The following is a 12,769-nucleotide window of genomic DNA, read 5'->3' as shown; positions in this document are numbered from 1 at the left end:
GATAAAAGCATCTGCCAAATGAATAAATGTAAATGTATGTGCTGCATGGTTCACAGTAGATTATTGCTCTGCTCTATCATCTCATACAGCGTGTGGTGAATGATTCTCAGTGTCTGTGGAGTTTATAGTGGATGAGAGGTTGGATTTATTTAAAGTACGCAGCTCTTCCACACTAAGATTGCAGCCTGTAGTGGTTTAATAAATCACACTAGGACATAGTGGTTTAGTAAATCACACTAGGACATGTCACGATTTTAATTTGATTAATTGTCCATTTCAGTGTAAGGATTAACAGAGCAGTCGTGTCAGTCATACTGCACGCTGGTACTGGATTGAGTCAGTGCTCGGTACTACCAGTACTGCAGAAACACTGGTATCGATACAGCTTTTTTATTTTAGTATCGACTTGGTACTGAAGTACCGGTACTTTTGACAACACTACTTCTGACCAAATTCTTGTTTATTTGATGCCACATGCATTTGAGTAAGATAATCTTGAACCATTTTGACAATGTTGCTTTAATGCATTAAAGAAAACTTACTTAATGGATAAAAATCTGAAATATGTATGTTTTGTGTGGGCGTGTGTGTTGTCTTTTTCTGAGTGAAATAAAAAAATTTAAATGTTCTTTCTCCAGTAATTTTGACATTACAATGCCATCCAGGTGTGTTAAAAGACAAGATCACTTATATTTGAAAATTAACAGCACAAAAAAAAAGAAAGAAAAAAAAAGTGAAGAATGTAAATTTTTGAGGCCAAGAACAAAAGCAATTCGCCAAAATAAAACCTTTACCGCGCTAATGCAATCGGATCAGCATTTGGATTGCCATTCATCCTTAGTGTATAATATATGGCCAGTGGCATGTATCAGGTCTGTGTGTGCAATTCCAGACTTAAAGTCAGAATTCAAGACTTACCAAACCCAACACTTAAAATATATTTTTTTTAAATATTTAAAAAGAAAAATTTCCATAAATTATGAACAATTTATTGCCTTTGCCTGATTAATATGTAATTATGTAATCCATAATAAAGTAACTTTAATCTGAATACAATTACTTTAAAATGTAATTTAATCTAATAACAAGTATTTAATTGTTTTATCCAATTACGTAACCCGGGTTACATTTAATCTGTTACTACCCAGCACTGATTCCAAATCCCAAAGTCAAATTCCGCATTTTATAATTAACTGTGTCACTGGATTCCGTGATACCATCCGGGTTCTCCGCATCACGAAAATCATACGGCCCTACAATAGTGATAGACTGATATATCGACCAGGCTGATGAAGCAGCTGATATTTGACCGTTCTGAGGTTATCAGCCAATAAAGAACAGAAATGCTAATTAATAAAAGAAATGTTAACCTACCAACAGCTTTGTCATTGGATAAAGTAGTTTTCTGTTTTCAAATACTTTTGTTGTTTATAATTGTGCAAAATAAAGGTCATATTAACCTTGGCATCCAGTGTGGCCGAGGCTACAATTAGACGCAGGTCTCTCCGCTTCTTCTGAATCTGAGAAAAGAGAAAAAAATGAGAAAAAGAAAAAGAATCACACCAAATGCTAATACCTGATGGAAATGAAACAGAAAATAAAGTGTCACCTTCTTCAGCAAGCCGATTGCGATGTCCGTGTAAAGCGTTCTTTCATGAGCTTCATCCAGCATTAACACACTACACACAAAACAAGAGCAATATTTGAAAATGCCGTGATATCAGTGTCAGAAACTGACAAGGGCTCTGGGCCGAATTCTCATGTTATCTACAGTATACTGTACAGTATGTATTTATATATACTGTATGTGTGTGTGTGTGTATGTATATATATGTATATATATATATATATATATATATATATATATATATATATATAATATATATATATATATATATATATATATATATATATATATACATATATAACTACATACTGGATATATACACTGATCAGCCTCAAAATTAAAACCACCTGCCTAATATTGTTTAGGTCCCCCTCGTGCCGCCAAACCAGCGCCAACCCACATCTCAGAATAACATTCTGAGATGATATTCTTCTCACCACAATTGTACAGAGCAGTTATTTGAGTTACCGTAGACTTTGTTTGAACCAGTCTGGCCATTCTCTGTTGACCTCTCTCATCAACAAGGCATTTCCATCCACAGAACTGATGCTCACTGGATGTTTTTTTGTTTTTGGCACCATTCTGAGTAAATTCTAGAGACTGTTGTGTGTGAAAATCCCAGGAGATCAGCAGTTACAGAAATACTCAAACCTGCCCATCTGGCACCAACAATCATCCATGTGATTATCTAATCAGCCAATCGTGTGGCAGCAGTGCAGCGCATAAAATCATGTAGATACAGGTCAGGAGCTTCAGTTAATGTTCACATCAACCATCAGAATGGGGAAAAAATGTGTCTCAGTGATTTGGACCGTGGCATGATTGTTGGTGCCAGATGGGTTGGTTTGAGTGTTTCTGTAACTGCTGATCTCCTGGGATTTTCATACACAACAGTCTCTAGAATTTACTCTGAATGGTGCCATAAACAAAAAACATCCAGTGAGCCGCAGTTCTGTGGATGGAAACGCCTTGTTGATGAAAGAGGTCAACAGAGAATGGCCAGACTGATTCGCTTGGAATTGAGGCCAAACAGTTCAATCTTTATTTAATCAGACCAGAGAATCTTGTTTCTCACAGTCTGAGAGTCCTTTAAGTGCTTTTTTTATGTATCTTGCACTGAGGAGAGGCTTCCGTCTGGCCACTCTGCCATAAAGCCCAGATCGGTGGAGTGTTGTAGTGATGGTTGTCCTTCTGCAAGTTTCTTCCATCTCCACACATGATCTCTGGAGCACAACCAGAGTGACCATCGGGTTCTTGGTCACCTCTCTTACCAAGGCCCGATTGCTCAGTTTGGCTGGGCAGCCAGCTCTAGGAAGACTCCTGGTTGTTCCAAACTTCTTCCATTTAAGAATTATGGAGGCCACTGTGATCTTGGGAACCTTCAATGCAGCTGAAATTTTTTTGTAGCCTTCCCCATATCTATGCTTCAACACAATCCTGTCTCTGAGCTCTGCAGGCAGGTCCTTTGACCTCATGGCTTGGTTTTTGCTTTGATATGCATTTTCAGCTGTGAGACCTTATATAGACAGGTGTGCGCCTTTCCAAATCATGTCCAATCAATTGAATTTGCCACAGGTGGATCCCAATCAAAGTGTAGAAACATCTCAAAGATGATCCAGAGAAATGGGATGCACCAGAGCTAAATTTCAAGTGTCATAGCAAAGGGTCTGAATACTTACATCAATGTGATATTTCAGTCTTTTCTTTTTAATAAATCTGCAGTTGTCCAAAATCTGGTTTTTGCTTTTTCATTATGGGGTATGGAGTGTAGATTGATAAGGGGGAAAAAAATTAAAGCACTTTGGCATAAGGCTGCAACATAACAAAATGTGAAAAAAATGAAGGGGTCTGAATACTTTCTGAATGCACTGTATATATACAGTGTATATATTTACAGTACGCAGCATAAATGAGTACACCTCCTCTGAACATAAAGATATATTTCTATTTCTAAATGCTTACAATTCATAAGAAGACAAAATTGAAATGTATTAAACAAATACTGTACTTAACAAAATCGAAAGGTATGTTATCAATATTTGTAAAATAATTAAATTAGGCAGTTTTGCTTAAAGAGTTGCAAAAATGAGTACACCCTTGAATAAATTCAAATAGTGTGCAGTATTTTAGTACTTAGAAAGTCCTCCATTACTTTGAAATATTGCTCTGACCCTTCTTGACATCAAGTGTACAAGTTCATGACATATTGTCATGTCTATCCTGTTCCACTCCTGGAGGATGACCTCCTTGAGTACTATGATGTTTAATGTGGAGTGATGCTCAACTTGCACCCCACAGGTGCTCAAATAAGGTTGAGATTGGTTGACATACTATCTTGTTTATCCATAGGAATGCAGCAGTGGCTTTGGAATAATGTTTAGGGTCATTGTCATGGTAAAAAAGTGCCCGACAGCCCAGGGTTTGGAGAGAGGGTGGCATCTTCTCTTTTAAGATTTTGCTGAACATCTGTGAATTAATGATGCCACTGATGATGTACAATTCCCCCACACCCCCAGCACTCATAAATCTCCATATAAGAACTTTACCACCACAGTACATCACTGTGGGTACCATGCACTTCCCTCTGCACTCCCGTGTGACGCAATGCATTTTGGATTCATCAGATCCACACACAAAAAAAGCTGTTTAAAACTGACAGATTTCACAGCACAGTAATGTCCATATTAATTTGCTTAGTGTGTACCCATCTATCTATTATAAGTTTAATTAGCAGTAAACATATATTATTCTAATTTTTATATAGCATATTTCTGCATATTATTTCCATGTTTATGAACATATATTTCATCCCAATCTTAATTGAATCCTTGTTTTATGTTTTTAGTTTACAGTGTTCTTGTGTAGATGTACTATTGTAATATTATGGTTTTACTTGCATTATCAACTGAGGCTGTAAAATATAATATAAAAATAATAAAGTCTTCCATTAAACTCGTATCAACCATATCACAATTTTCACCTCTTAAATTGATAACTGTAGTACAATACAAACTTTAATAGTAGATAAAACATGAATAATCATATTAAAATATGATTAACTGGTGGTGTTTGTTAACTGTGTTAAAGCACTTTGAGTGTAGTGTCAGTAAAGTGCTATAAGTGTAAAATTCATTCATTCAAAATACATAATTATGAGTGTTGTTTATCTTCATCAAACAAGTAATATTTCGGTTTTAAAGTTTAATCATATAACATAATTATATCAACATAAATATAGCACGTTATGACTCCGGCTCTTAATATCACTCAGTCATGATCATACACAGGCGATGTCCAGGTAAGCTCAAATCATGAGATTCATCCGTGCAGAAGAGCAGTGGTGAAACACAACTGACATAAAGTGTTCTTCTGCAAATTGTTAGCAATTTTACGTTTCAACCACAGATGTCGCTAGAGAGCACAAATTTCCAAAGTGCAGCTTTACTATTAGTCAACAAGAGTTAACATGAACTAACTATGAACAAAACTTTTACAGCACTTGTTAATCAAGGTTATTGTTAATTCCAACATATACTAACACATTTTACAATGAAAAGTTGTAAATGTTAACATTAGTTAATGCAATATGAACTAATAATAAAAAACAGTCTATAGTAAAAAATAAGGCCCGTCAATTTAACACGTTAATTCTGTGCGATTAATTATGTAAAATATAATGCATTAAACAAATTAACACAATAAATCATGTCCCTGGACCATAATAAGGAATATTCCTACCATCGGAGCAATTCAAGCTTGAAGTACCATATCTTTAATGCAGGGGGCAATAAGCGAAACACCAGCTGTATTGGCAACACGCAGCTGTACAGACAACAAACCACACTCAAGCTTGCTTCAGCACAAGATGAGAACGTGTCTTGCGTTCAAACACAGCTGGATGGAGCACAACTCCAAATGCAGAAATCTCGAGACGTGTTTTTCTACGTTTCAAACTACGTTTAACCTGACACAGTGACCTAAAAATAGAATGTTTATGACACAACGCAACCAAAGACCTCCAAAAGAATCTGTCTGATGCATGTGTACAACGACGCATACTTAAAGGGATAGTTCACCCAAAAATGAAAATTCTCTCATCATTTACTCACCCTCATGATGTCCCAGGTGTGTATGACTTTCTCTCTTCACCAGAACACATTTAAAGAAAAATAGAAAAATATTTTAGCTCAGTAGGTCCTTAAAATGCAAGTAGATGGAGATTTCTCTTTTGAAGCTCCAAAAATCACAAACAATCAGCTTAAACGTCATCAATACGACTCCAGCAGTTAAATTAAGGTCTTCTAAAGCGATACAATCACTTTTGGAGCGAAAAAGATTTAAGTACTTTTTAACTATAACCCAACGCTTCAGGAGAGGGTGGAGATCACGCGGTCTCTCGTGTGACGTATTCACGTTGCCATGGATACCGAGGTAATCTCACGTTCTCCACTTGGTTGAGACATCCAGGATAAGCACACAAACGCATCATTGTGGGTAAAGAAACTGATAAATACAGATCTCAACCAAAACCAATCAAGCTACTGTACAGCGTTCCTCCTTCTCACTTGTAAACAGCTCTGCTCTTCCGGCTGTGACTCACGTGCGTCAGTTCTCGCGTGTTTCAGATGCCAATGCGATTACATCACACGTGCTTACCACTGCCAACCGGAAGCATGATTTAGAGTTTAAAAAAAGTACTTAAGTATTGATCTTTTTCGCACCAAATGTGATTGTATCGCTTTAGAAGACATTAATTTAACCGCTGGAGTCGTATCGATGACGTTTATGCTGACTGTCTGTCATTTTTGGAGCTTTAAAAAAAAAAATCTCCATTCACTTGCATTTTTAAGGACCTACTGAGCTGAGATATTTTTCTATTTTTCTTCAAACATGTTTCTAGTCATACACACCTGGGATATCATGAGGGTGAGTAAATGATGAGAGAATTTCGATTTTTGGGTGAACTATCCCTTTAAAAAGCTTTTATAATAAATCCCTGATAGATTGATGAATTTAATTGCAAAATGGATTGCTGTGAACTGTAGGACAATGATATGTTTATTTTCAATGATATGGAGATAAACAATATATTGCCTTCTAAAGCCACTTTTTGTCTTATCAATAATATACTGAATTTTACTAGATTAATTATTATTTTTATAATATATTTGATATTTTTAATTATTTAAAATATCAACATTTATAATTATTTAATCACTATATGTTAAATTATTGTTATTTGAGGGGCTTTCTCAGCAGATATTTATATATGTGATTAATCATGATTAATTAATCGCCAAATCATGTAATTAATTCGAATACAATTTTAATTGATTGACAGCCCTAGTAAAAAATATAATGTTCATTGTTAGTTCAAGATACCTAATGCAACGAGCAGACCCTTATTGTAAAGTGTTACCAAATGTTGTAAACAATAAACAGATAATTTTGCAGTACCTGTATTTCTTTAACAGTGGGTCAGACATCATCTCCCGAACCAACATCCCATCTGTCAGAAACTGAGAGACGGAAAATGACCGACTGCAACTGAATCAATGCTTCAATTCAATATTTAAAGTATAAGGTACAGTAACACTACAAATGTTAGTTTAAATAAAAATGTATATACATGGAAGCTTTTAAGTGTGTGATAGCTTTAGTAGTAGAAAAGTACTGTGTCTACCTTTATGCGTGTGGCGTGAGGGTCAGAACAGTCATCAAATCTGATGGTGTAGCCCACCTCGTGCCCCAGAAACGCCCCGCGCTCCTCTGCAACACGACTGGCCACCTGTGCACACAGTTACAGACAATAACAGGCCTGCAGCAGGAGTGCATCTGAGATTCAGGCATAAAGAACTGGCATGCATACATACAGATGTAGCGGCCACCCGCCGAGGTTGACTGACACCAATCACCTTCCCTTCAGCCGCCCATCCCGCCTCCAACAAGTACTGCCACAAACATCAACAATGAGAACCATTACAGATGCAGTAAGCAAGCTTGCCAAAGAAAAAAAGAAAAAAGCCTGATTTAGGATCCGGCATCAATGTTGCGACTAGTTGCATCCTGAACGGCCTTGAATCTGATTGCTCGAGGGCATCAGACTGACCTGCGGGATCTGTGTGCTTTTTCCAGATCCCGTTTCTCCAACAATCACCACAGTCTGGAAACTCTCCACCAGATACAGGATGTTGTTTCTGTGCTGGAGGCAAAACAAAGAACTTTTGCACATTTCTGCACAAATCGAAAAACAAAACAAAAAATTTGTGCAGGTGCACAGATCTGTATCTGAATCAGTATTTTGTTGGGTGGCTGTCAGTGGTACCTTAAACACTGGCAGACTCTGTCTCTGTTTCTCTATAGAGAGAGCGGTGTGAGGGTTAAAGATGATGGGTGAGCCGGTGGTCTCAGTGGACAGATCTCTCTCCTCACACACACCGGGGGCCTCTGATCCTGCAACCAAACACACATAAACACTCAATGCACTGACAGCATCTCATTCTGTGTGATGCATCATCAGGTTCAATCGATGCATTCTGAGGACATTCAGTCAGACACTGAATGATACATCTTCATCACATCATGTCAGTCTAGAGCAGGACAGTGTAATAACTGTAAAAACTAATGCAATGTGCTACATGCTGCTGAATATGATGTAAACGGTACGTGATCATGTTATCATCATGCAACACTGCAATAGCACACTAACGCTTCATTAACATCACGACACACACATATATAGACACACACACCAGCCCTGCTGCTCAATACATTTACTGTGCATTCACAAAACACTTATAAGTTTTATATATATATATATATATATATATATATATATATATATATATATATATATATATAAATGTATAATGTTAATTCTGTTGTGCTAGATGGTGTACATTTTACCGGGTTTCCAGAATTTCATGGTGGAGTGGGGCGCCGCCATGATGCACGACGTGTAATGTGCTTCAGGGACGTCATCAAAACACGTAAACACTTAATTGAACACTAGAGGGAGACAAAGACCGGACGAACCACATTTTTTTATTTATTTATTTTATTTTTTATTGAACATGAACAAAATGTATATTTATATTGGCGTTCATAAATGTAAATGCAAACAATAAAACAAATAACAGGGCACACAGATAAACTGAAGAAATAAAAATAAATAAATAAATAGATAGATAGATAGATAGATAGATAAAAAAGAGAGAGAGAGGGGTCTCTTCATTCATCTTCCGATAAACCAAAGTTTTTTATCATCCTAAGAAGTTTGCAGGCTTGTTTAGTTTTCATACATTTTAGTGATGGAAAATAGTTACAAAGTAAATCACTTTTAAATACAGAGAAATAAGGTTTTGTCTTTATACATTTACATTTATGTATAAAGAATTTACCCAGAATTAACATTATGTTAATGAAAAAAATCTACTTTTTTTGGTCATCCAATAACATTCCAAATACAACATGGTTCCAAGAGAAGGTAGGCAGTGATTGGATCTTTGTCTCCAACCAATAGGACATATTTTCCCAGATAATATTTGAATGCATACAATAAAAGAAGAGGTGATCAGTTGTCTCTATGTCAATTTGACAAAAAGTACAAGTATTATGGTCAAAGTTAAATCGAAGTCTTAAAAATTCACTTGAAGGATATATACCATTAAATATTTTAAAGTGAGTTTCCTCTGCTTTAGGAGCCACTGGAAAACGAATATACTGGATTTGCAATTTTTTTGCAGTTGGTTTATCATAAACTTGTAAAATATCATTACGGTATAAAAGCGTAGGATACAATTTAGAATTAAAGGAAAAATGAATATGTTTGTTGGGAAGCATTGTCATGAGGTTGTTACCATCAAAGAGAAGGAATGGGAGTTCACATGAGCCATCTAGCGAGTGAACAAAGGTGTTTTGTACTAAGTGAATGAAACTTTTTGGAATGGCATTTATAATACGTTCAAATTGTTTGCGTTCACAATATAGGTTGTATTTAGTACAAAAATCTTTGAAAGTTAACAGATTCCCATCTTCATTCATTAAGTGAACTACAGACCAGATACCCTTTTCAAGCCAATCAATAATACACAGAGACTTATATCTGGATAAAACAAATCTGTTATTCCAAATGGGGGTCCTATGTGGGGTAAAGTTGTGATTATATAATAACTTCCAATACAGCAAAATCTGTTGGTGAAAAGAAGATAATTTGACTGGAATTTTGAAATAATAAAGTCACATTTTAATAGGAAATCATTTCCACCCAATCTCCTAAATATACCCATGGGAATGCTAAACCAAAAACTATTTTCATTAGTTATAAACTATTTTAACCATTTGATATTCAACATGCCATTTATACACTGAAAATCAAAGGCTTGTAATCCACCGTTCTCGTAATCTTGTGTAAATTGTGCTTTCTTAATGTAGTGTACACGCTTTCTCCATATAAAATTAAAATTAATTTGATTAATGGTCTTAATAGCTCTATTGGAAATAGAGAGGCAAGATGCAGGGCAAATGCACCTGGCAAGACTCTCCATTTTAGTTAATTAAATCCCTCCAAAAATAGATAAATCCCTCTGCATCCATACATCAAATCTACCTTTGCATTCATTCCATCTATTCCATATATTTTGCTTTCCCTTAACAGCCTCATCCTTGGAAATGTGTATACACTCGAGTTGACTGGGATATTATATGCAGCTTCAAGGGAGCGTTCATGTATTGTGATAATTTCACATTTACCAATATTACGTTTTAAACCTGAAAATTTGGGGAAAAGAATGAATTATTTCAATTGTTTTGGGAATCTGATCAAGAGCTTTTAAAAATAAAGTTGTGTCGTCCGCCAATTGAATAATCACAATTTGATGTCCAAACACATTTAGTCTTTCAATATTTGAGTTTTTTATAAGGATGGCCAACATCTCTGTAGCCATAATAAATAATGAGTGTGAGATGGGGCAGCCTTGTTTAACCCCTCTTTTGATGTCAAATCTAGGTGAAGTACCTGTTGGCAAGGCAACTGAGCTATTGGTATCTGTGTAGAACAACTGAATAAACTTACAAACATTTTCACCAAACCCATACATTTGTAAACACTTAAAAATAAAAGAAAGATCCAGCATATAATAAATCAAATAATCCCATCTTCTTCTATTTCTTTGTTATACTCTAGCAAGTCTAAAACCAGTCGAATATTATTATGTATAGATCGGCCTCTAATAAATCCAGTTTGTGTCTCCCCAATAACTTTAGATAAACCAAGTTTCAAGCGATAGTTATATATATATGGGTTAACAGTTTATAGTCATTATTTAACAAAGTTATAGGTCATAAATTGTCCAACAATCTAGGGTCCTTCCCCGGTTTGTGGGGAAAGTGTGATTAATCCTTGTCTCATTGAGCTAGGTAGAACCGAATTATTAGATATTTCCTGAAAAGCCGCAAAAAGAAATTCCTTTAATAGACCCCAAAAATCACGATAAAAATTTGACGTAAGACCATCTGCGCCAGGTGATTTATCTAATGACAAACACATGACAGCAGAATCAAGCTCTTCAATTGTTAATTCTGCATCACATGTCATTTTAAATTGTTCATCTATTTGAGGGACAAATTGACCAATTTCTTCAAAAAGGGAATTAGGATCTAAAATTAAGGAAGAGGACGAGTATAGGTTCTGATAAAAATTGTCGATTTCTTTTGCTATTAATTTTGCATCAGAATATTCTACACCATTAATGATTAAAGTTTTAACAGCATTTTTTTCCTGACGCTTTTTCTCAAACCTACAAAAATAAGATGAACTTTTTTCCACTTTTTCCATCCATTTAGCTCTTGATCTAATGTTTTGGTAGTAATAATGATAATCATATTATTAATAATAAAATGTATAAAAAAATTTTTTTTAAATGAACATAAATATAAAATATTTTTTACTGTATAATTTGAAAAGTGGTTTATTGTGATTATTTTTTGTTACTATTTTGACTCATTCCTCATACATTTTTTCCCTCAATAATTATGATTATTATGATTATTATTATTATTATTATAAATATTTTACAATAAAAAAATTAAACATACATTTGTAATATTTTACTGTATAATTTTTACAATTGTGATTTAATTTTTAATTGTAAATGTAAACACTTATAATACTGTATAATCTGAAAAGTGATTTATTTTTATTGAATTTTCCGGGTTCAATAAAAGTTTTGCGTAATCAACAGCATTTGTCAAGTAATGTTAATAATAATAATAATAATAATAATAATAATTTGAACTTGTCCCTTGTTTATTTGAAGAATAAAAAAATTTAATAAAAAACAACAATCAGGGTTACAGAGGCACTTACAATGGAAGTGAATGGGGGACAATTTTGAATGTTAAATGTTTCAAAAGAATAGACACAAAACATAAACAATATGTGTGTAAACATGATTTTAGTGTAATTAAATCACTCATTAAACTTTTCTGTGTAAAGCTATAGCCAATATTACAACTGTTAAACATTGTAATGCTGTTATATCCTGGATTTTATCACACTAAAATCATGTTAATGTGTAATATTTACGTCTTGTGGCTATACTTTTGAAACAGTATGTATTTTATAGACTGGGACCAATCACTTCCATTGTAATTCCCTAACTTTAACTGGGATTTTTGCTTTAATAAGTCAAAATTATTTTTTGTGGTAATCAATATTCTGCCACACATGCTGTTGATTGAGCTTAACTTGTACTGAAACTGAAACACTCTTTTAATAAATTGATAATATAGATCTTTTTGATAATTAATACTTTAATTATAGGATTAACATATTTACTGTATATGTGTAAAGTTTTTATTTATTTTTATTCACCAAAACCAGGATGAAGACCTGTCTTAATGACAAAAATGTGAATATTCTTGTTAGGCAATATGACAAAAGGCATATAAAATCTTATTAAAGGCATGAGTTGTGGTTTATCATTAAGAGAGTAATTCAACTTTACTTTCAAACTTCACATTTGCTGCAACGTGCCATCTAATAAAACAGTATTTTATTACTACAATAAGTAATTGATATTCATATAACCATAAAACAGTGGTATCCAACCAACAGTCAAGCAAGATGAAAGCAATTGACCT

At 34.4% G+C, this 12,769-nt stretch overlaps 1 protein-coding gene and 1 long non-coding RNA gene across 2 annotated transcripts in view; one reads left to right on the top strand and one right to left on the bottom strand.

Annotated features, from left to right (window-relative positions):
- The window catches only part of LOC127418899 (probable ATP-dependent RNA helicase DHX35), a 32,312-nt gene extending 23,718 nt beyond the window's left edge, over nucleotides 1–8,594 (bottom strand). Inside the window, exons 1-8 of the mRNA XM_051659797.1 lie at nucleotides 8,534–8,594; nucleotides 7,953–8,080; nucleotides 7,737–7,829; nucleotides 7,501–7,578; nucleotides 7,311–7,415; nucleotides 7,085–7,146; nucleotides 1,610–1,679; nucleotides 1,461–1,520 (exon numbers count right to left, since the gene is read on the bottom strand). Of these exons, the coding sequence (XP_051515757.1) occupies nucleotides 1,461–1,520; nucleotides 1,610–1,679; nucleotides 7,085–7,146; nucleotides 7,311–7,415; nucleotides 7,501–7,578; nucleotides 7,737–7,829; nucleotides 7,953–8,080; nucleotides 8,534–8,573 (636 nt within the window). The 5' untranslated portion in view covers nucleotides 8,574–8,594. The remainder of the gene's footprint in view (nucleotides 1–1,460; nucleotides 1,521–1,609; nucleotides 1,680–7,084; nucleotides 7,147–7,310; nucleotides 7,416–7,500; nucleotides 7,579–7,736; nucleotides 7,830–7,952; nucleotides 8,081–8,533) is intronic.
- The window catches only part of LOC127418969 (uncharacterized), a 983,530-nt gene that overhangs the window by 377,090 nt on the left and 593,671 nt on the right, over nucleotides 1–12,769 (top strand). The gene's annotated exons all lie outside the window — the stretch shown is intronic.

Source organism: Myxocyprinus asiaticus, chromosome 28, assembly GCF_019703515.2.
Source record: "Myxocyprinus asiaticus isolate MX2 ecotype Aquarium Trade chromosome 28, UBuf_Myxa_2, whole genome shotgun sequence".
In the NCBI taxonomy this organism is placed as follows: domain Eukaryota; kingdom Metazoa; phylum Chordata; class Actinopteri; order Cypriniformes; family Catostomidae; genus Myxocyprinus; species Myxocyprinus asiaticus.
Note: the sequence above shows the minus strand (reverse complement) of the source record. Positions and strands in the feature narration are given on the sequence as shown.